The sequence below is a fragment of the Polypterus senegalus genome, chromosome 1 (assembly GCF_016835505.1).
Source record: "Polypterus senegalus isolate Bchr_013 chromosome 1, ASM1683550v1, whole genome shotgun sequence".
Lineage (NCBI taxonomy): Eukaryota > Metazoa > Chordata > Cladistia > Polypteriformes > Polypteridae > Polypterus > Polypterus senegalus.
Genome location: NC_053154.1, coordinates 312,578,995 through 312,600,031, shown reverse-complemented (window position 1 = coordinate 312,600,031; position 21,037 = coordinate 312,578,995). Strand labels below are relative to the sequence as shown.

Sequence of the window (21,037 nt, the reverse complement as noted above, 5' to 3'; positions counted from 1 at the left end):
CTTAGAGCTATTGATGAGATCCATGATTTCTGAGGTGGAGGGAAGCTCGAACATAGAAAATAATTACTTAGTGCTTAAGGCATCTAAGGGTCTTAATCTGGCCCTGGGTAGAAGAATACAGAAATGTAAAACAACAACGACTTATTCATTGAGGATGTTGGATTCCATCAAGGCCGTGTCTTGTTGTCATTCCTATTTGTGGCTTTCATAGACAGGAAATTAAGGCAGGTGTGCAGATGGGAGGGGGCTTGGGGTAAAATCATTGCTTTATGAAGATGGTGTTGTCTTCTTAACCTCATCTGACTGTGAAATTTGGAATAATCTTATGTCAGTCAATTCTGTACTTCAACAGACCACAGAGAAATAAACAAGAGGATTTAAAAAAAACTTTACAAAAATAATTTCTTTAGTAAACTGGTCATAATGCATGGTACCTATTGCTACGTTTAAAAAGGTAATATTCAGGTAAATGTTCTGATTTAATGCATACAATAGTTTTGCTCAGAATCCTGGGCGTCATCATATACAGTATGCATTTGTGGGGCCCTCCAGATCAATTTTGCAGAAGCCCTAATTATATTTCTGAATTAGTAAGAAATGTTTTTGTATCTTTGGATTTTTTTTTCCATTCATTTATTGAATTTGCTTAATGTATTACAGGTATTAGGATCATGAAAACCAGGGCCTATCCTGGCAACAGAAGGCCAAAAGCAGGAAGAGGATGAAGAGCAGGGCACCAAAAGAAAGCAGAACATACAAATTTTACACAGCTGGGGACTAAATCAGGTCTGAACCCAGAGCTCTGAGTCTAATCAATGTACAATAATGCCACTTCATTTGCCAGTCCAATCAGACTCAGAGTGAGTAAATTTGGGTGTAGTCTGTGGTGGTTCCTGCATTGTGCCCAGTCCTGCCAAGATACTCTCTTCTTCCCCTCAGCGACCTTGCATTAGATTAAAAATGCCAAGAAAATGGATAGATGTGTTATGAATATTAACAAAATACTGATGTTAATATCATTTACATGCTTAATTCCTCAGGCTGGGATTGTCACCTACCTCCCACTCTAAGTTACTTGCCTATTGGCAAGGTCCCTACGAAGTTAAGGAGAGGAAAGGACTCATCGACTGTTTGGTGAGTCAACCCAATCGTTGGCCGAGGGAGCGGGTTTATCATGTGAATCTGCTAAAAACCGATCCCGATTCCTCCTCCTGTCAGCCCTGCTCACTCTTTGCTCACATGGCTAGCCTTAACTTCGGTGTGGATTTAAGTCCCAGACAGCGACGGGAGCTGGAAGCAGTTATCCTGTCCGTTCTGGAGGTAGTGAGTGAAAACCCCAGAAGGACCTCTCTGATTGAGCACAACATTGTGACAGAGCCCAGGGTTACAGTCTGAGAACATCCATTTTGTCTTTCCGAGGCAAAAAGTCATAGTCCCAGGTCCAGTCCCATTGTATTGGTCACTAAGCCTAATGGGAATTGGAGGTTTTGCAACGACTTCCGTCGACTTAATCAAGTTTTCCAATTTGATGCCTATCCAATGCCATGAGTGGACGACCTCCTCGAGAGGTTTGGACAAACTCAATATTTGACCACGCTGGACATGACAAAGGAGTACTGCAGAGTCCGCAAAGGTTAAGACCGCGTTTAGCACCTCTAGTGGAAACTGGCAGTATTGTGTCCTTCCATTTGGGTTACACAGGGCTCCGGCAACCTTCCAGTGTCTGGTGGACAAAGTGCTCTGTCCTCATAACTCATACAGTGCTGCCTACCTGGATGACGTGGTCATCTATTCCAGCACATGGATGGAACACCTACAACAGGTAAAAGCGGTATTGCGGACACTTGGTGAGGCCAGGCTTCAAATTAATCCCAAGAAATGTTTCTTTGGATTGAGTGAAGCCAAGTATTTAGGCTACCTGTTAGGTCGGGGTACCGTGAAGCCACAGTGCTCCAAAGTAGATGTCATTTTCAAATGGCCTTGTCCTCGAATCAAGGTCCAAGCCTTTCTTGGGTTAGCAGGTTTGTGCCCTGGTTCTCGGAGAGAGCGGCGCCCTTTGACTGCTTTGACAAAGAAGAGGGCCCCAAACATTGTGGTATAGACTGAAAACACAGGCGCTGCATTTAGTGACTTGAAGCAGGCCCTTACGTCTGCACTTATTTCGAAAGCATCTAACTTTTCTTTACCTTTCATCCTCCAGACAAAAGCCAAAGCATCGATGGTGTGGAACACCCCATCATGTTCCTGAGCTGGAAACTGTTGGAATGGGAGACCAGGTATGCGGCGGTGGAGAGAGAGGTTTTGGCGATTAAATGGGCGATTACGCAGCTGAGGTACTACCTGTTGGACTGGGAATTCACACTTGTCACGGACCATGCACATTTACAGTGGATGGCCCTGCAAAAGGAGTCGAATCCGCAGGTCACCCAGTGGTTTCTTGACCTCCAGCCGTACAAGTTTTCACTCAGCTCTCTTCACGCTAACGGCGATGCTCTTTCTCAGGTTCACGGCCTCTCGGTTAGGGTCGCCGACAAGTCTGGACTGGGGGGGGGGATGGTTGTCACACACGTGCGCATCAGAGGCAGCTAAAGGGCTTGATTAAGGGCAATTCCAAATTAGACCAGGATGTTGTAGTGTGCACTGACTCTTTCCCTTTTCTGCAGACCTTCCACGGGAGATTCCACCTGGCCCTCTTGACGTCACTTCTGGGTCCGAGCCTATGGAAGAAGACCTTGACGGCTCTGGCCCCTGTCATGTCACGTCTGGGCTCGAGCCTATGGTTGAAGACCTTATGAGCCCAACCCCTTTGCCGTCACTTCCTGTCTTCCCCATTTAAAGCCTCCACCTTTTCCCTACTCCCTCAATTCTGTTTTGGACTTGGTTTCGTACACAGCAGTGCCATCATTTATGTCAATTTGCAGTCAGGAAACCAAATATACAGTGGAGCTGGCAGAAGGTTTGCTGTGTCTCCCAGCACAGTCTCAAGGGCATGGAGGAGATTCCAGGAGACAGGCCGTTACTCTAAGAGAGCTGGACAGGGCCCCTCGTAGAAGGTCCTTAACCCATCAGCAGGACCCACCAGCATCTGCTCCTTTGGGTAACAAGGAACAGGATGAGCACTGCCAGAGCCTACAAAATGACCTCCAGCAGGCAGGCAGAACACTGGTGTGAATGTCTCTGAGCAAACAATCAGAAACAGACTTCATGAGCTCCACCCAGTGGTCTGTTAGATGGTGACACCTAGAGAGGCAATTTGGTCTACATATGCTTGGTCTTTCCTTAACCCTGCCTGCTCATCCCTCCTCTTCTGATCGACTGATCCTTTGAGCCTTTCCAGGATAACCATGTTGAAGATCTTTCCGGAACCAGACCTGAGTGGAATGGAATTTGTCGCGCAAAATAAATATTACATACAGTATAAATGATAGCAATAAATAATAAACCATAGGTAACATTACACAGAGCACTTGGGGACTGAGAGATTCAAAGATCTGCTTCACGGCCATTTAGCCACAGTTTAGGTGAAGGTTCTTTATGGCATTCCATGTCCCTCACACACACCCCAAAGATGTTCCTGTCGGGGTAATTTAATTTTGTCTCCTTGTATTTCAGTTTTTTGATTTGTTTAGAAGTGGATTACTTATGGGATGGTGCCTTGGCTGACTCCTGCAATCTAATTTTACTGTCTTATGGTCTGGCCACGCAAATACTGTAAATTTATACTGTGCAGTGTTATTAGGATTTTAAAAAGGCCACATGCAATAAAAATATCAAAACATCAGGAAGGATTTTCTTTTCTTATGAGCAAATAGCTCTTTTAAATTCAAATAGTTTCCTGGAAATCACGTGTCTAAACAAGACGCACAAGCTACACCTATTGTCAGACTGACAGCAGACCTTTAATAAAGCCGGAAGTGCATCAGCCGTGCAGAGCGTGAAACACCTTGAAGTGCTGGGAGTAACAATGGGGGGATCTCCGAGCAAGTAAGAGAAACGTGTTTGATTTCTTTAACATCTGGACTTTCTTTTTATGTTATGTTATTTAGGGTTTCTGTTTATGTTACAAAGATTACGACTGAATTAAATACAACAATAGTACTGATGATTTGATGATGCTCTGTTTGTTATGTTAAGGATATTATTTTGAAGCAAATATATTCTAGGCAGAATTAAATTTCTTATTGAAGTTAAAAGTGTCACCTTTATTTAAGTAAACCTGAATCAGTCCTTTTTTATATGCTGTTGACTTGTGAGTCGGTGTCTTGCTCCCCAAAGACGAGGCTGAGTCTCAGTAACTTAGCAAAACCTGTCTTATTTCACTTGAAACAGGAACAGCAAGGTTATTAATTGTAGCTCGATCTACCATTGTACTACACACAGACACCGCAAACAGGCAGGGTTAGGGTCAGGGCAGTGGCCAAATTATAATGTTCCCAGCACTTTGCACGTGGCAGCGGCCAGCTTGTTGATTTTTCTTCGGTACTGTGATGGACAAGCAGCCCTCAACAGATGCGGGTGTCGCACTTTTACTTTTTTTTTTGTTTGTTTACATGTAGATGGTGTTTTATTTTCATTACACTTTATCAATTTGGACTATATTGTTAAGTCCATTACATAAAATCCATACGAAAATCTGTTTTAATATTACATTGTGACAAAACAGGAGGATGAATCCTTTCTCAAGGCACTGTAATAACAGATTTATTTTTCCATCTTGTAGATAATGGCCTGACTTTGGTTTATTTAAATTTACATTCTTGCTTTTTCTCAAAACAAACTTTTTACGTGTACTCCATAATCAATAAGGAAAAGCGTCTCATGTCAAACCACAAAAAAAAAATAAAATAAATAAATCAACTGAAAGATTAAACATTACCATAAAGTGAAAAAATCTAATACATTGACTGTAATGGCATGATGAAGAAGAAGATGAAGATAAAATTCAGGTAAAGAGCAAACACTTATTAGAAAAGTAAGTCAAAAAGCACAAATGTCAAAGTGATTTTCTGCTGTGTGAATTCATCTGCTTGCTACTGTAACTGAAGTTGACTTTTTATCCATTTTGTAAGAATTTCTTGAATGTGGCATCTTAAAACCTGTTTAACTTGAATGACTTTAGAAACAACAAATGAGGCACAGCTTTCAAGAACCTTGTTTGTTCAGTGGCTCTTGCAATGTCGATAGTATTGTGTGGTGATAAGTCTGCTTGCCAACTTCACCCTCTTTTATGATATGACTTTGCTAACACATTAAGGAGCTGGCAAAAGACATTAGAGATAAATTAAATGAGAGAGTCTTGCCCATTGAAAACTATGCACCACAGCAGAATGAATCAACTTGAAAGAAGACAATTGGCTGAGCTGCTTGTGTTTGTGCAATACGGCCTTGATAAACTCACAGTTGAGAAAAGACATAACACATAATTGGGCTGCCAATTAGGACCTTCAACTTACAGAGAGGTGCAGGAGATACCTGGCCAATTTGAGACACATTCCTAAAATTAGTTGGTGTGGTGTGATGCTTGTCCTCAGTGACAAAATACAGGGTGGTTCATATCTAATTATGCAGATCCAGATCATCGGGATGACTTTGATTTATGTGGAGATGATTCCAGTTCAGCACAACGGCAATTCTTCATGTCGTCAGTTGAGAGAAGAAATAACAGACTTACAGAGAGGTGCAGGAGACGAAAATGTAACAATGGCTGCTATAACTGTTCCAATTTGAGACACGTTCCTAAAATTAGTTAGTGAATCGTTTGTCCTCAGTCTCAAAATTCTGTACTCATCATACTTAAGACCCCACTCGTAGTGTTCTTTATCAATTGTTCTAGTCAAACAATTCAATCATTTTAAATGTCTTAGTGTTTGTTTAACTACAAAATAAACTTTTTTAAGGACTCTTAGGGTTGCTGTTCATCTTCCATTATAACCAGAAGGGAAAAACACAATAACATCCATCCATCCATTATCCAACCCGCTATATCCTAACTACAGGGTCACGGGAGCCAATCCCAGCCAACACAGGGCGCAAGGCAGGAAATAAACCCTGGGCAAGGCGCCAGCCCACCGCAAGGCGCACACACACACACTAGGGACAATTCCTGATTGCCAGTGCACCTAACCTGCATGTCTTTGGACTGTGGGAGGAAACCCGCACAGACACGGAGAGAACATGCAAACACCACGCAGGGTGGACCCAGGAAGTGAACCCGGGTCTCCTAACTGCGAGTCAGCAGCGCCACCCTGCCGCCCACACAGTAACATACTATTGTAAAATTAATGTTTATTAGCACATTGATCTCTTAACATCTAAAATTGAATGATGAGTTCCATCTTAGTGAGGACATCTGGCATCCCCTGGAAAGTATTAGGGAAAGAGGTCTTATTTTGGGAGTTTGTTATAGACCACCCAATTCAGACAATAACTTCATTGCACATCTCATTAGTAATATTAAAAAGGCAAGTTTAAACAGGGATATTATAGTCATAGGGGACATCAACTACCTGAATATTAACCGAGATAACCTTTTGAAATGGTGGACTACAATAGCAGGAGATTTTAGACATAATCAGGGACTGTTTTTAACACAATACATTAAAGCACAAACGCAGGGGGACACCTGTCTGGATTTAGTATTAGGTAATCATCAGGACAGAATTGAGGGTGTAGAGGTGATTGAATCACTAGGGATAATAACAAAAAGCAATTTTCAGTGTTTTGGAAGAGTGTGGATGCAAAGACTAAAATTGTTAAGTTTAACTGTGGTAGGGCAAATTTTGAGCAGATGCAGTAAAAGTCTAAGAAGTATGGAATGGGATAAGCTGTTAAATGTGGAGACAGTCGAGGAGCAGTGGCACAGGGTTAAGAAATGTTTTACATGTAATGCAACACAGGTACATACCGAAATTTGGGATGAATGCGAAATTTTAAAACCTTCACAATGGGTTAATAAAGAGGTGTAAAAAGAAACTGCAAAGGAAAAAAAATAAATGAATAAGGCATTTAAGAGTAGTAACTCCAATGTGAATTGTAGGTTGTATAAGAAAATGAGGGCAACCATTAACAAAGACGTTAGAGAAGCTAAAAGACAGAGAGGAATATAGCAGATGAGGCAAAATACAACCCAAGGAGATACTTTTAGTATTTTAGCACTTAAAGAACAGCTAAGGAGGAGGTGAAGTACATCAGGAGTTGTATAAAATGGCACCAATATTGATCAAAAACTTGACAGGTGTACGTCACACACCCTTGGATTTCTGCTACCCCCAAGATGTAGCCTAGTTAGTTGAAGTTGCACCCTCTAGTCTGTACCTGCTGTGTGTGGTTTGATATGCATCAGGCATTTTGGCAGTCATCTGAATGGAAGTAGTCAGCCATCTTGGCTGTAGTCTGAGAGGAGTGGCCATCTTAGTCATGGTCTGAAAAGGGGCGGGCAGCTTTGGAAGCCGAGGACGACTTTGGGCCTGTAAGGAAACAAAGTAAGTCAGCTATGGAGCAGAGCAGGGCATCCTAGTCCTAGGTGAGTACAGCGCCAGCCTGCACAGAAAGTACAGGTGAGAGTATGCACAGAAAGTACAGAGAGTATGAGTGGCAGAACAAGAGAGAGGATGTTGAAGAAGACTTTAAAGAGAATCTACTACACTCCCAAGGAAACTGGCAGTTTTGGCAGCATTAACAACCTCTTGAGAAATGTATCAGGTCATGAAGAAAATATCAAGTGAAAAAATGTGTACCTACTGAGTGTACAAAACAGCATGGCCGAGGTTCAAGAGAAACAGAATAATTGTTTCAATGGTCGATGACCAGTGGCAAGCAGATTTGGTGGAGATGTCTTAGTCCTCAAAATTCAATGATTGATATAAATTTATTGTAACATATATAAATCCATCCATCCATTTCCCAACCTGCTGAATCCAAACACAGGGTTCTGCTGGAGCCAATCCCAGCCAACACAGGGCACAAGGCAGGAACCAATCCTGGGCAGGGTGCCAACCCACCGCAGGACACACACAAACACACCAAGCACACACTAGGGCCCATTTAGAATCGCCAATCCACCTAACCTGCATGTCTTTGGACTGTGGGAGGAAACCCACGCAGACACGGGGAGAACATGCAAACTCCACGCAGGGAGGACCCAGGAAGCTGCGAGGCAGCAGCTACCACTGCGCCACCATATATATAAATGTGCCCTAAAAATATGTTTGGGCTGCGCCATTAAAGGCCAAAACAGGAAAGATTTTAGTTTGAGTCGAGTTCTTAAGAAACTACAGGCAAACCAAGGCAAATAAATTCATAACACATTGGTGCAAAAACTTCGAAAACAGAACAATATTTTACATTTTGTCACAAACAGTGAAGTAAAAGTAAGTATAGTAGAACGAATAGGACGTTAAAGTCTTGTGAGAACAAAAAAAAAATGCAAACAAGGTGCGACCCCAGCAGGTAGCCTGTAATAACTCAAATAAAGTGATTTTGGTGTCACATGCTTTATATATTTGTATTTTACTAAATTATGCAAACCATTTGGGTTGACATTCGTCTACTGGATGATCATCTTCTACAATGAAGACAGGCGTCTTTTCTGCAGAAATATGTTTTATTGTTGCAGAATCCACGTTTTGCTTCTTTGGGCATAAAGAAAGGAGATAGGAGATAGGAGAGTGTCTCCATGGAGAGCTGCTGTTGCACACCTTAGCAGCGTCAGACCGAGACTCAGGGGACAGAGAACAGAAAAGGCAGAGAGACAGCGACGAGGTGAAGGAGCCAGTAAGAGCAGGAGACTAAGGAGAGTACATTTTGCAGTTGTATTTTCTTTTTTGTTCTCATAGTTTTAATCAATTCTTGGTTTGCTTTTAAATGTCTTTCCTATGTATATACAAATAAGATTGTGTGGATATTTTTCTGCACTTTCTCCTCCTTTATTCATGATTTTAAAAATTTCATAATGCATAACACACACGGTGCAACTTTGAAAATTAAGACTGTGTCATAATTGCTGTGTTTCGAATTTATTTCAATAAAGTTGTTGTTTTAAGGCACCTTGGCATCTTTTTTTCTCCTTTATGAATCATTTTATAACTGGAATGCACTAGGTAGGTGGGTGAGGTAAAGGGATGCAACGATGTGTCCTTGAATGTATCAATAAAGGGTTTGGGTAGGTGGGTATGGGTGGACTTTCCCATGTGGGGAAAGGATGCAGGTGTTTGGACTTGAATCTTTCAATAAAGATGTTGTTTTTATGGTACCTTTTGGAATCATTTTATTATTAGAAGATTCTCATTAAAGACTTCTTATACAGTACATCCTCTCTCTGGGTCTGTCACTCTTGCTCCCTGTACTGTCTGTGAATGCACGCTCTGTACTCACCTAGGAGACAGGATGTCTATATACCAAAAAGTATTTGCATATATAAAATATTTTCACCTTTTGGAATTTAACGTCCTATTGCAGTGGTTCTCAACCTGTGGGGCGAACCCCCCTAGAGGGGCACGAAGTAACAAAAAGGGGGGGCGTGAATATGTGAAAAAAAGAAAACAATAATCAAAAATATGAAAAATACATCTATTGAAGCCAAAACAAATTAACTTAAGCTACATTCTAATACTAGAAAAATACATTTATAGTCAGATAAATGTCGATAAAAGTTAAGTAGGTGTAATAAAATATGCATCTATGGTATATCATTAATTAAAAAAAGAACAAATTGGTATTAGTGTGCTCCTTTCAAAAAAACTTTAGGGGGGAAACTATTATGAAAACTCGGGTCGCAAATACTTAAAGGTTGAGAAACGCTGTCCTATTGAATTGTTCTACTATATTTGCTTTTTCTTCACTGTTTGTGACAAAATGTAAAATATTGTTCTGTTTTGTAGTTTTTGCACCAATGTGTTATGAAATTCTCTGCATCGGTCAGTCTATAGCTTCTTAGGATCTCTACTCTGTCTAAAAATCAAATTAAAATCCCGAGAAACCTCTTTCCCTGTGTTGGCCCTTAATGGCACAGCCCAGGCATATTTTGAGAACACAATGATACACGTGAGGATACATTTATATCTATCATTGAATTTTGAGTAATAGGATATCTCTACCAAATCTGCTTGCCACTGCTCATCGACTGTTGAAACAATTGTTCTGGTTTTTTCGCTTGATATTTTCTCCACAACCTGATACATTTCTCAAGGCTGTTAATGCTGTCAAAACTGCCAGTCTCATTGGGAGTGTAGTAGATTCTCTTTAAAGTCTTCTTGTACATCATCTCTCTCTATCTGTCACTCATACTTTCTGTACTGTCTGTGTAAGCAGGTGCTGTACTCACCTACAGTAGGACTAGGATGCCCTGCTCTGCCCCAAAGCTGACTTACCTTGTTTCCCTACATGCCCAAGGTCGACCTCGGCTTCCATAGTTGCCTTCCCCTTTTCGGCCCATGACTAAGATGGACAGTCCTCTCAGACTTCGGACAACAGCTGATATGCCCCAATGCCTATAAAACCACACACAGCATAATCAGGTTTACACCAGTCAATTTTTTGATCAAACTGGTGCCATTTTACACTACTATCAGGAATAGTAAAGGAGAATTAAAAAAATACAGACATTGAAATAGCAGTAATAATTTAAATACTTTAAACTTACATTTTTCTCAATTCTTCACTTGTGAGGAAGTGGAAAACCTTCCAGTGGTAACAGGGACTACTAAGGTGTTAATGAGGAATTTGGAAATTGTACAAAGAGAAGTGCTGCTCAGATTAAATAGGCTAAAATCAAGAAAATCGCCAGGGCCATAAAATATTTACCTTCAACTTCTTAGGAAGATTAGCGAGTACAGACATAAACCATTGACGTATATTTTAGGAAGTTAGTGTGCACTGAGGAAATTCTGAAAGTCTTCAAAATGGTAAATATTATCCTGTCATTATTTCTAACTTAGACAAGGAAATGTAATATTAGTTTTATATCATTAATAAGAACAGCAAAGGTTTGATGTTTAACTAACACTAAGGAGTTAGGAGTCAGGATAGTGAATTTTATGAAAGGGACAGGGGAAGTGCGTAAAACCAGTTTGGCAAGAGATTCTCAGCAGGAGTCTCTCAATCAACAACAACAACATTTATTTCTATAGCACATTTTCATACAAACAGTAGCTCAAAGTGCTTTACATATTAAAGAATAGAAAAATGAAAGACACAATTATAAAACAAAATAAATCAACATTAATTAACACCGAATAAGAGTAAGGTTCAATGGCCAGGGTGGACAGAAAAAACAAAAAAAACTCCAGACAGCTGGAGAAAAAATAAAATCTGTAGGGATTCCAGACCATGAGACCGCCCAGTCCCCTCTGGGCATTCTACCTAACATAAATGAAACAGTCCTCTTTGGATTTAGGGTTCTCACGGAAGGGCTTAATGAAGATGATGGTCACGTAGACTTCTGCCTTTTAATCCGTCCATCATTGTTGGAGCATCATGAAGCTTTGAGTAGGTGGTGGTGGCGCAGGGTTTTTCAATCAACCCGCACAGGAAAGCCAAACTGCCTAGCTGGCAAGTATCAGCACAAGAAATGGTTTTTGGAGCAGGTGTGAATGGTATTATGTGGCACCATTGGTCTGAAGTGTGGCTGTTTGGGATTGGTTTGAATCAGAGGCCATTCTGTAGCACAATGTCTTAAAAGTATAAGGATCTGGACAAAGAATGTATAAATTCGGTTGCTTTATCCCTCCCTATCTCTCTTTCACACCATCATGATGAAGGAGCATCTCACACACCATGAACTGTAAAGAAGACCACTCTGAAGAAGCACAGCCTAGCAGCCATATTGAAACAGGCATTCGGCCCATCCTGAAGAAAGCTAGAAAAGATAGCTAGAGACATCAGAAGTAACTAACAAGTTTGTGTGCCACCTGAAACTACGCATCAGCATTTATCAGGTTGTATGGTTGCCAATATTCACTTGTACATTTCTTATTGTTATTATTTTATTAGTATTATCAATAATACATTATTTAAAGTTGTAACTTAACTCCTTTTTGTCTTCTACTCTATATAATTAGCTCAGGTTAAGATGGGGAGAAGTTCTAAAGTATAAAAACTTATAAACAATGGCAGGTCTATGGGATTTGAAGCATTCAACAAAGGCCTCACAATAAAGAATACAAAAGGGTAAAGTAGAGTAATATAGAACTCTACCAAGACAAAATAGTGAGTAAGCTAAACAACAAATTAATGGAAGGAATTATTAAGGATAAGGAGCAGCACATGGCAAGAGAAAGAGTTTTACTGAACAGTCAGCATAGGTTCAGAAGTATTGCATACTTTTTGCCATTGAAATTGTGTTGTGTAGCACCAGAAAAGAGAAAGAGGAGAGAAAATTGGAAGATTGGAAAAGGGCTGTTTAAGACAGAGAGTTGAAGATAACTCGGAAGAAGACATACTATCCGTGGTTTAATGATGACCAGGATTCAGAAGTCAGCCTGCTGGGAGAGTCATTGAAAAGAGAGAATACATTTAAATATCTGAGATCAGTGACTGCCCAAGGTGAAGAATTAGAAGCAGAGATAAGAAGTTAGACATGGCAGAAATGAGAATGTTTAGATTGATGTGTATAGTTAAAAAACAATGACACAATAAGAAATGAGACAATCAGAGGTTCAAAAAAAGTGGGAGAGATGTCTAAGAAAGCACAGGAAAAGAGGTTGTAGTGGTGTGGACATGGAATGAATGTATGTGTAAAAGAGTGATGGGAATGGAAGTACAGGGGAAGAGGAAGTGAGGGACGCCAAAGTGGAGGTTGATTGATAACAGAAGAAGATCTGAAGGGAAAGGGTCTTAAGGGGAGGAGGTGCAGGAGCGAGCTCTGCAGGACTGGCTGATCAGGCCCATTAACTCCACATAGAAGGGGGAAACGATGAAGAGGAAGAAGCACATTCCACCATGAAACACCATCAGAGTATTAGAAGAGGACAAAACATTTCCAAATGACTACATTTCGAAAGTAATAATTATATTTAAAACAATTTGAAATGTAATGTATAATTTTTTCAAGTCTGAATATACAGGATGAGCCAAAAACAAATACAGTGGAACCTCAGTTCACAAACGTCTCGGAAAACGTACAAATCAGTTTACGACCAAAAAGTCTGTTCACAACCACACACTCGGTATACGAATAAGACAGACCAGAGAGAGAGAGAGAGAGAGAGAGAGACACACAGACGAGCGCGAGGAAGACACACACGCTAGAGAGACATACGCGCTAGAGAGACACACACGCGCGAGCGAGAGAGAGACAGCTGGACACATAAGGCCAAGAAGGCAGTTAAAGAATGCACCAGGCTTGTTTTTAAAGAGACAGATCCGAGCATTGTTTTAACTTTCGTTGTATTTAATGAAGACTTTACTCTATTGGATTTTAACTTCCACTTCACTTCTGTTTACAGCGTTCGGTTCATAGCATGCATTGTTGCAATGTTACTTTCTTGGTGGTTTGTTAAATTACGGATTTTTCAAATGTTCATTTTTGTCCCTGTGTTTAAAACTCATTAAACAAAAGTGTTTTTAGCGAGCGGGTCATAAGGCTATAGCGCAAACTCTTGCAGTGTTAGTTTTCCCTGTTGTTCAAGGTTTTCTCAGTGTTATTCAATGTTTTTACATTTAGTTTACTATTACGCTGTGCATTCTATGGTATAGTTAACTATATTTGTGCTTAAAAATCTTTAAAAAAATATATTTACATACAGTTTGTACGGTCTGGAATGGATTAATTGTATTTACACATAATCCTATGGGGGAAATTACTTCGGTTAACGACCAAATCAGTTTATGAGTTTTGGAACGAATTATGGTCATCAACCGAGTTTCCACTGTACCACATTTCAAATGTTTATTCCACAAAAACACTAAAAGATAAAATAAATTTCATTATGACACAATAAAGGGTTTACAAAATAGATTTCTTTCACTGTGTTTTAAAAATGATGAATTCAAGGTGCTGGCCATCATTGGTGTTTCACTCATCGAGACGATTTCTGAACACTAGCATGACTCGTTCTGCTATTTCAAGGGGAATAGCGGTGATTTCATAGTGAGTAGCGGCCTTGAGGGCTTCAAGGTTTTGAGGTCGGTGTGTGTATACCTTTATGAGGTATTGAGAGAGCCCTACAAAAAGAAATCTCACGGAGCGAGAGCAGGCGAACGTGAAGATCACCCGACATCGCCGTGCAGGGAGGTCAGCTTCCCCGGTAACATCGCCCGCAAAACTTTCTTTAAAATATTTTTTTTTTTTTTTTTTCATTTCTCTGAAATTGGATGTGACAGAGCAATTGTGATTTGGATCCAGCGCCCTCAAATATTTAAAGAATGCCTAAAATTTGTAACTGAAGCACATTTTATTCATGTCTTAATTTATTTGCAGTCGTATTTAGTGTTTTACGGTTAAAATTAATTTAGACCACTTTGACGAGATCTGATTTCACTATGGCACTGAAGATTCTCTTTTTCCTGTCAAAAAAATATCCACTTAGACTGGGATTTAATGTTATATAAATAAAAAATGTGAAACCTCCAAGGAGTGAAGACTTTTTACAGGCACAGTATGTATAGTGGGGTCTCCTGATCAGATTGGCAGAAGTCCTAATCATCCATATGTTGGAATTAAACAAAATGTTTGCACTCCCTGCTAAAAATTGGAAGCTTTTTATAGATTTATGTTTCTCAAGAACTAGTATTCCATCCATTTATTGAATCTGCTTCATATAATGTTAGGGTTATGAAAGCCAGGATCTTTTGTGGCAACAGTAAGCAAAGGCAGGATGAAGATGAAGATCAGAGTCCCTAAAGAAAAAAATGACAGGAATTTGAGGAGAAAATGCCCACTCTGTATAGTGTCCCGGAACACCTATTATACCACTTCATTGGTAACTCCAGTCTGACAAGAATGAGTGAATTAGGTGGCACTCTGTGATGGACTGGCACTCCCACTAGCACTGATTCCTGCATTTCAGCTGGTCCTGCTAAGATGTTCTTTTCTTCCTTTCTGCAGTCCTGTATTTGACTAAAAAAGATGAAAAAATGGAGAGAACACATATTTGTAATAAACTGTTGAATTTAAGTTATTTATGTGCTTACTTTCACAGGAAAGGATTGTCATCTCAAGATGGCTCACCTTTGGAGATGGCCGCCCTGGGCCGACCTTTCCAGGTGGGGATGCTCTATGACTGTCGCACTGATTCGCTCATTCCAGGTAAGAGCAAATTCAATTTTTTTATGTTTGTTCTCTCAAACAGACCACCTGCAGTGATATTTTGGGATCCACGTTTGACCAAATTACAATTATTTTGTTTGTTTAATTTTGTTTTAATCACCAGATGTCACTCTATGGGACTTGGAAAACCTCAAGAAAGAGCTCAAAATTAAACCCCAGAAGAACACGCAGGTCGACATCATCACTTTGGACTCCTTGGATGAGAAAACTTCCATCTTAAATATGTCAACCTCCCTTAAAGCGAGCTTCTTGTGTGGCTTGATTGAGGTTGATGGAGCTGCCAAGTACCTCAATGACACCAAATCATCCAAACGACAGTCCAGAGTCACCCTGCACTACAGGACGACCACCAGAATGGAGCAGCTCAGCATGAGCCACTTAGGGAGGCAGAACATCATCTATCCAGAAGTGTTTGAGCAGAAATCAGCCACCCATGTTGTCACAGGCGTGTTGTATGGCGCTCAGACATTTTTTGTTTTTGATCAATGGGACTCTAAAGAGAAAGGAAAGTTAGAAGCATTAATAAAAAATTTTTTTTCTATAGATGGAAAAAGAGACCTAAAAATGACAGATGCTGACAAGGAAATCGCTGACCATCTTAACTTCACATTCTATAGTGATTTTCTCTTTGATCACAATCTTACAAGCTTTCAGGACGCCATGCAGATTTACAACAAATTGCCAAAGCATATTGACGAAGATGAGAAGCTAGCTGTGCCCGTCCAGGTCTGGTTGCACCCACTGAAACATCTTGACTCACAGGCTGCTCAGCTGGTACAAGAGATCAGTTTGGCACTTGTGTCCAAATCTCAGGAGATCCTGGAGGAATTAGACGAGCACATCATGAGGTGTAATGACATCATGAAGGACAGTGTTGTCAATAACTTTCCTATAATTAGGAAAAATGCAAATGAATGTAAATCAATGCTTAATCAATATAAATATACCTTCCAAAAAGAACTGGCAAGTATCTTGCTAAATTTCAGGGGGGGTAATGCCAGTGAAGAAGAGCTGGGCAACATTCTGAAGAAGAAGGAAAAGTCGCCATTTAAGAAGTGTGTCATAACAACACTGCTGGATAAAAGACAAAAGGAAATCACTATGCTCAGAAGTTTCTTTAATCAAATTAAAGAAATGAAATTTGATATTGTTATAAATGACCTGGATACATTAATTTACAATACTAGTATTAAAAATATTGTCTGCTTGACTTTCACTTCATTCCATGTGTGTCAGTCATACATGTCAGAAATGGAACGCTATCTTCAAGCTCCTTCAAGGAAGTCCTCATATCATCTGTCAGAGCCAAGTGAAGAGTTAATCATCCAGAATTTCAGACAGCATTCTCAGAGTTTCATTGAGTTTGCTGAAATTAACCAAAGTAGCAAGACAACGAGATTTTTTGTCCACTCCATCCCTGATGTTGAATATCTTGGGGCAACAATCTATTTGTATAAACGTGGACGTCTCATCAACCACAACTTTCAGCTTCCATCAAAACCTGAGACTCTTGAGGTTGACTCCCAAACAGAAGACAGTGTAACCCTAAAGTTAAGACCACAAAAGAGTGACTTAGAAGGGTACAGAGTGGAGTATAAGCGACTAGAAGATGAAGAGTGGAAGACTGTGAACACGACTGATAAAAGTGTAAAATTTACCATCAGAAAGTTATGTCCAGCATCAACATATCAACTCAGACACAGAGCCGTTTGTCAAGTTGGTGTGAGTCAGGCCAGTGATACGATTGAAGTGAGGACACTGCCCGTTAAAAACCCTTTGGGAATACATGCTATAAAAGGAAACTGTAAGGAGATAAAAGATGGAAAATTAAGTCTTTATCTTTTGCATTTTAAATCACAGTTCATAAATACTGTGAAGAAGATAGAAACATGCTCCTTTGGAAACAGAACATCCATAAAACCTTCAAAAACAATTATCTTCCTTGGAGCAACAGGTTCTGGCAAATCCACTCTGATCAATGGTATGGTCAACTATATCTTAGGTGTCCAGTGGGAGGATGACTTTAGGTTCAAGTTCATCCATGAAGAAACATCTAGAAGTCAAGCTGAAAGCCAAACATCTTTTGTCACTGCCTATGAAATGAACTACCAGGATTATTTCAAGGTCCCATACTCCTTCACTATAGTCGACACACCAGGTTTTGGAGACACCAGAGGAATTGATTGGGACAAACAAATCACTGAGCAGATACAAGAATGCTTTTCATCTCCACAGGGGGTCCAGCACATTAACGCAGTGTGCTTTGTAGTTCAGGCCTCCCAAGCTCGACTGACACACACACAGAAGTACATATTTGACTCAATTTTGTCCATTTTTGGTAAAGACATAATCAACAACATTCTGGTCCTGATCACATTTGCAGATGCACAGCGTCCACCAGTTCTCGATGCCATCACGGAATCTAACATACCGTTCCCCAAAGATGAGGAAGGGAGCCCTTTATTTTTCAAATTTAATAATTCGGCCCTTTTTGCTAATGATGATGAGACTAATAGCAATGATGGCCTGATGTTTGACAAAATGTTTTGGGACATGGGTGCAAAGAGCATGGAGGGTTTTTTTAAAGCTTTAGAGAAGATGGATGCTAACAGTTTAGCACTAACTAAAGAGCTGCTTAAAGAGCGTAAGCGCTTGGAGACGGTAGTGGAACAACTGCATCCTCAAATTAGTACTGTACTGAGTAAACGTGAAGAAATTAGACAAACCCGTGACATTTTAAATAAGCACATTACTGATATAGACAGAAACAAGGATTATGAGCATGAAGTGGATGTAACTGAGATAAAAATAGAGAGCATTGCAGGCACCAGCGAGTTCATCACTAACTGCCAGAAATGCAACTTCACCTGTCATTATCCGTGTTCTTTATCAAATGATGAGGATAAGATTAGATGTTCTGTTATGAAGGACGGAGTCTGCACTATTTGTCCCGGTAAGTGTGAGTGGAATATTCACTCCAACCAACAGCACAGATTCATCTATGAAACTAAAAAAGTCAAAAAGACTTATGATGAACTTAAGAAGAAACATGAAGAAGCACAAGGGGAATTCATAACAACTGAGCAACGGTTTGAGCAGCTTTGGCATGAACAGGAGACCTTGATAAACTTCATTAACAAGTGTATTAAGGAAAGTCAAGATTGTATAAAACGAATTAATGAAATCGCCCTCAGACCAAACCCACTCTCTTCTCCAGAGTACATTGAGCTACTCATTCAGACTGAAAAACGAGAGTCAAAGCCAGGATGGATGGAGCGAGTGAAGTCACTAGAGGAAGTGAAGGAAAAGGCAGAAATAATAGCTCATCTCAGTGATAAACTCTCACCAAGTAACCAGAAGAAGTGTGATGATCAAGATGAAAGGAAGAAAGACTCCGGAAACAATTCTGATTGGTTTAGCACAACATGTCAGGGAGTAGAAGGTAAAGCAAATGTCGAAAAGAAAAGTCAAAAGAGAAAATCGTCAGAGACGACGTGCCCACAGAATATCAAAGTTACAAAGCAGAGCTTTTGAAAAATTAAGCTGAATAGTGAATGAGTGTATTTGTGACCTTTGTATCTGCACAACTGACAACATCTGTTAGAGAATATGATTTCATTATGAAGCAATCAAGAATGTTAAAGTGTGTTGTATTTATCTTTCTTTTTATTCTAATTACTTTGTTAAAAGCATTTTTGGAAGAAAAGCACAGCTCTGGAGTGTAACTTTGACTATTTTTATTTTACCGTAACTTTTGATTTCTATAAAAATACAGTAACTCATCTAACCACAAAAGGAGGAAATGTTAGTAGAGACAGTAGATCACAAATTAAATTAGCAAAAATGAAAGTTGTCACCATAAAAAGGCAGTCTAGCAGGATGAAACTGAAGGACAAAGTGGGCATTGCCCTTTCGCCTAGGCATTTAGTGGCACAAAGGCCTGTTTGGGTAGCAGATTTAATTTAGAAATTCAGTTCTACTTCCCAACCTGCATTCCTAAGTGAATGGCTGAACGGCAGCTCGTACCAACACTTTGGTCAGCTCTGTTCTATGTCTGACAAGAAAATGGTGTAAATCAGCGCTGAGCGGGCACCTCGTAGAAACTCCTTCACACAAAAAGGTACCCAAAATGACATTCATTTTAAGCTGAACTGTGACTTGATATGATGGACAAAATAAAACGCCTATAAGGAGAGACTGGAGATGTGTAACAGGAAGGGACCTTGATCCAACCACCAGAGGTTTCAGTTTCCTTCAAAGCTAGCTACATGAATCTCATCTGTCTCTTTTGGGGGGAGCTAAAGACTCAAAATACACTCTTTATTGGAGACCTGAAAGCTGATGAGCTGCCATTTTTAGGGGAGCTGTAACGGTTTAGCTATTATCCATAAAGCCTTGGAGCTTGGATGAGTTGAATGAGCTCCAAGATCAACTCTGCAAAGCCAAATTCTGGGTAAGAGACTGAACTCAGTCTGAGAAGACTGATAAGCAGTCATAACTTTAAGAAGGAGCTTCAGTGCCTACACTCTTCTGCCAGAAAGGACCTAATAACAAGCTGAGAAAGGCAGCATCACACCACAACTCGGACAAAGGACCATGTAGTCTTCATGCTTCACAAGATGAGATTAGTTGGAGTTGGTATCAAGGACAGGTGAGACACCTGCCTTCATTTTATCTTCTCAGGGAGCTGCATGGTGCCTTAATCAGGTGGTGGTGGTGGTGGTGGCACTGGTTGTCACCACAGAAGAACCAGAAAAAACAATAGAGAAAATTGGAGATTAGTGGAGATTGTGGATACCTGAGGAATATGATAATTCTGTGCCCATATAGTCTATTAGGAATACAACTAATATGTAGCTAAAAAAGCCATTTTAAAATTGGAAGTTTTTAGCACTATTTTTTAAAATGTTTCACAGAATTGGCTGGGGAATTTCTATAGGTAAAGTATTCCAGATTTTAGTTGAATCACAGCAGAAGGCCACCTCAAAACCTCTTGTAAGCTTAACTCTTGGAATTATAAGCAGTCCACCATGTGAAAGAATGCATCGTGGTAATCTGGTTAATGTGTGACTTAAAGCTTAGGTCATGTTAACCCCTAAAGTCTTTACTTCCAACTTAATTTTAAAACAAATAAATAAAGTTTATTTCCATTATCCTCACTATAGCCATGTTTTCCAATCACTAAGATTTCTGTTTTTTTCCTTATTTAGTGTAAAAAAGTTACTACTCATCCAATCAGAAATACTGCTAAGACACTGGATCAGAGAGTATGGAGTACCAGGATCATCTGGTGCTATCGATAAAGCAAACTGTGTGTCGTCTGCATAGCTGTGGTAGCTCACCTTCTGCTTTGAGATAATCTGACCTAACGGAAGCATGGAGACTGAGAAAAGCAACTGATCCAGTATAGATTCCTTGTCGTACACCATATACAATATCATGTATCTCTGAAGTACAATAACCACAACTAACATAGAATTTTCTACTTATTAAGTAAGACCAAAAGCAATTTACAGTATGATCCTGCCAGAGAGGCTCACCCATTGACTAGAGTGATTTTTAAGAATACTGTGATTAATGGTGTCAAATGCTGCATGCAAGTCTAAGAGAAGGAGGATAAAGGGACGGCCTCTGACCACATCAATTCACTAATCATTTACTATCTTAACCAGTGCTGGTTTTGTACTGTGATTTGTTCTAAAACCTGAGTGAAACTTACCAAGAATCGATTGTTTATTCAAGTAACCACCGAGCTGCCTTTTCTAGAATTTT

General features: G+C 40.0%; 1 protein-coding gene across 3 annotated transcripts; it reads left to right on the top strand.

Moving 5' to 3' along the window:
* Positions 1-3,897: 3,897 nt before the first annotated feature.
* Positions 3,898-20,446, top strand: LOC120515247. 3 transcript variants are annotated; one of them, XM_039736089.1, is made up of 4 exons: positions 3,898-3,984; positions 11,757-11,933; positions 15,138-15,244; positions 15,369-20,446. In XM_039736089.1, the coding sequence occupies exons 3-4, from the start codon at positions 15,175-15,177 to the stop codon at positions 18,797-18,799; spliced, it is 3,501 nt and encodes a 1,166-aa protein (XP_039592023.1). In that variant the 5' UTR covers positions 3,898-3,984; positions 11,757-11,933; positions 15,138-15,174; the 3' UTR covers positions 18,800-20,446. The 3 variants fall into 3 exon arrangements, with proteins under 3 accessions (XP_039592023.1, XP_039592014.1, XP_039592004.1); XM_039736080.1 differs by lacking the exon at positions 11,757-11,933 and having other exon boundaries at positions 3,914-3,984; XM_039736070.1 differs by lacking the exons at positions 3,898-3,984; positions 11,757-11,933 and having other exon boundaries at positions 13,861-15,244.
* Positions 20,447-21,037: the final 591 nt, after the last annotated feature.